Source organism: Triticum dicoccoides, chromosome 7A (assembly GCF_002162155.2).
Source record: "Triticum dicoccoides isolate Atlit2015 ecotype Zavitan chromosome 7A, WEW_v2.0, whole genome shotgun sequence".
Taxonomy (NCBI): domain Eukaryota; kingdom Viridiplantae; phylum Streptophyta; class Magnoliopsida; order Poales; family Poaceae; genus Triticum; species Triticum dicoccoides.
Window position 1 is genome coordinate 71,216,033 of NC_041392.1, and position 3,356 is coordinate 71,219,388.

Below are 3,356 nucleotides of genomic sequence, written 5' to 3' on the forward strand. Positions count from 1 at the left end.
TTTCTAGAAATGAAGAATGGAAAAAATGTGGCACAATCTCATGACATATTTGGACTATCTAGCTACAACCAAGATGTTTTGGAGGTTTTCTAGTTGTCGTTACTTTTCTAAAATATTTCTAGATAGATATTTGTGGGAATCATTTGCAGTGGCATGCATCAGATAATCTATGGTAGCTTCACACTTGAGACAAGAAAACATGCATGGGGTTACACGCCATCTGGCCATGGATGAGTCTTGTGATAGCCATGACGGGTTATTTAGAAGACTGAGTGGATATCTATATAGTCATGTGATAGCCACAGTTTTCTAAATACCCCCACCCCCTCCTATATGATAACATTTTTAGGGCGTCACCAGTTTAAACGAATTTCATTAGACTTTTTAGTTTGTAGGATTAAAAAGCCGTAAGAATTTTTCATATAGTCTCCTCTACCTATAGGTCAAAATGAAATTCCCATCGAGCAACTTCATGGAATTTCGTTATTTGTTTGACAAGTATGCCATGTTCACAATCTTTTCGGAATTGTTTCTCATTTTTTACTATGACACAACCAAACATGCTCTATTATAGTATGACGTGTATTCAATTTATGTAGGAATTAATATAACATGACAACCATTTTGATGTTTTTTGCAGTTTAAATATTTTTATAATCCGAGCCAAAGAGGCCCTTAGGTACTCTTTGATTAGCATGATCCTCAAAATGCATGGAAAAGAAGAAAACCACGCGATTGGAATTTTTTTCTTGAATCCTATAAGACTAGAAAAACATTGGAATTTGGATCAAAGAGTGTCGGATGGTACAAGTAAAACAAAGTAGTTATACAAAGAGGTTTGAATGCATGGAATTTTTTCTCCAAAGAAGTCCTTAGGCTACCCTGGTACATCCTACTCCTCCGGACATACACTTCGCCATCTTTGTGTTCGACAAAATGTTTGAACTATTTTTACATTCTTTTGCTCATTAGTAGGCAAACATGTATGCGCATGATGATGAATTTGAGAACAACGAGCTTGATGAATTCATTTACAAGGAGTTCGTGGATTCATTGGATCTAGACGTCGAAGATGCTATCATTATGTTGATGATGAGCATCCAGGAAGAAATAGAGAAGCAAGTGGAGCATGTTTTGAACTTCAGGGGTTCGATAAAGGGCAAGATAGTTGTTGCCCGGAATGCAACTACACCATCAACAGACATAACTACACTATGGGATACTACCTTGATGATAATACTTATTACCCGATGAGCGGCATTCTGAAGACTATCCGAGTCCTAACAAATGGTGTCTCTTTGCATAAATGCAAGAAGGTGCTAGGAAGGATGTGGAGAGGGCATTTGGAGTGCTCCAAGCTCACTGGGGTACTGTTCGTGGAGTTGCAATGATGTGTGACCGGAGACATTGTAGCAGTCGATGACATGTGTTGTGTAATCTTGCACAACATGATTGTGGAGGATGAGGGCGAAGGGGCAACACACACACACACACACAAAAGATTTTCAAACGTCTGGAGTACATGCCTGCCTCCCGAAACAAGATGTAGAACATGTTGTGAACTCGGTGATCAAGGATGAATTGTTGTGTAACTACTGAATGATCTTGCGGAGCATATGTGAATCCACAATGAAAATCATTTAATTTTATGTTTAAATTATGCACTCTGAATAATTTATGTTTGAACTATGTATTTTGCTCTTCAAATAAATTTTATTTGTGTGTTAAATTCATTGTTACGTGTATTTGTATCGTCAAATGATGGACGTGCATGTCATTGCATGCATTTGAGGTTTTAGAAATGTGGATGTGGTTGCACGGGAGGACATATAGGTGGTGGCTTGGTCCTGTCCACGTACATGTCCAGACGCCTCCGCAAACATATAGGGGCTCATATTAGCCCAAGTTGTAGATGCTCTAACCTACTAATTAATTATGAATCAATAATGATTATGATTCCCTAATTCGTTTGGCGTAAAATTTTGATTAGAGATTTAGTTCCGTGAGGAGACACTAACGTACGATTAACTACTAATAGGTAGGAGTTATTATTATTTTCTTCTGACATTTGGACTTGGTGGTTTGCTTTTATTTTTTATGGTGGTAAAAAGGGTGTATTGCTCAAGAGCAAAGAAGTTCATTCCTACACTAAGGATATTGTCATGTCCAGATTGGATCCAAACAACAGTGTGATCCTCCTGACAACCAAAGTTAGCAAGAACATGGCTAATTTTATTTTGCTCCCTAGAAATATGAGCAAACACACACTCTCTTTCACCCATGAGACTATTTACCTCCTTCAGCACCATGGCGAAAGTCTGTTTAGAACCGTTCAACTGAATGATTAACCACTTCAGTTAATTAGTTCATGGAAATGAGCTATATGCACATCTAGCTAGCTAGATTGCTATTTTTTCACAAAGGGAGAGGAATACCTCTGGGTTCTGTTTCTGCATCGATCATACATGCGGTCATCTTTATTGCATAGTTTGAAGCATTATGAAATAAAAGACAAAATCTCACTCAAAGGCGGATCATCAGAGATCATATTGCTAGATCTTCATCCAAGCTTGTTTGCTATTCGTTTCACCGTTCTCTTTCCTTTGGTAAATATATATGTGGCGTGGAAAAACTACTATGCATATATACTTACATAGCTTTGCCTCAGATGTTGGATTCAACACTCCGCAGTGCTCCTCTTTTGCCTCCTGGTACCGCTCTAGTATTGCCTGCATTCCACTGATTGAGAGGATGAAATTAAGTAACTGATACTCCCTCCGTAAAGAAATATAATAGCGTTTAGATCACTAAAGTAGTGATCTAAACACTCTTACATTTCTTTCCAGAGGGAGTAGAGTATTGGGAGGGTGCAGGAACAAATTGTTAACTAACAGACCTGGAGCTCGCGAAGTCATAGAGGCGACCCGTGCTGGAGAAGATGATGAGCGCGAGATCGGCGTCACAAAGAATGGCAAGCTCCCGGGCCTTCTTCATCAGCCCTCCGCGCCGCTTGGAGAAGGTCACCTGACGGTTCGTTGTGTTGTCGATCCTCTCAATCGCAATCTTCCCCCTCCCCATGTTCTTCTTCTTCCTCTTCCTCTTCTTCTTCTCTAGATCTCTCTCCTGCCGGCTGGCCGGCCGATTGACGAAAGTAATTAAGAACCGATCGAAATGGAGCTAAGCTAGAGGCTGCTAATTGTTTCTTCTCTACTGTCTAGCTGGGTGACAATCGACAAGTCTAATCTAGCTAGTTGAAGCTTTCCCCCCAGCTGCTACCTGATCCAGCTAGCTATTTTTTGTATTCTTGGGTTTGCTTGTAATGGTCTGCAAACGAAAAGGGATCGAGATGGTGGTGG

General features: G+C 39.9%; 1 protein-coding gene across 1 annotated transcript in view; it reads right to left on the minus strand.

Annotated features, from left to right (window-relative positions):
• The window catches only part of LOC119332640 (MADS-box transcription factor 25-like), an 8,806-nt gene extending 5,728 nt beyond the window's left edge, over positions 1 to 3,078 (minus strand). Inside the window, exons 1-2 of the mRNA XM_037605805.1 lie at positions 2,897 to 3,078; positions 2,637 to 2,739 (exon numbers count right to left, since the gene is read on the minus strand). Coding sequence (XP_037461702.1) covers positions 2,637 to 2,739; positions 2,897 to 3,078 — 285 coding nt within the window. The remainder of the gene's footprint in view (positions 1 to 2,636; positions 2,740 to 2,896) is intronic.
• Between the last annotated feature and the right edge of the window lie 278 nt (positions 3,079 to 3,356).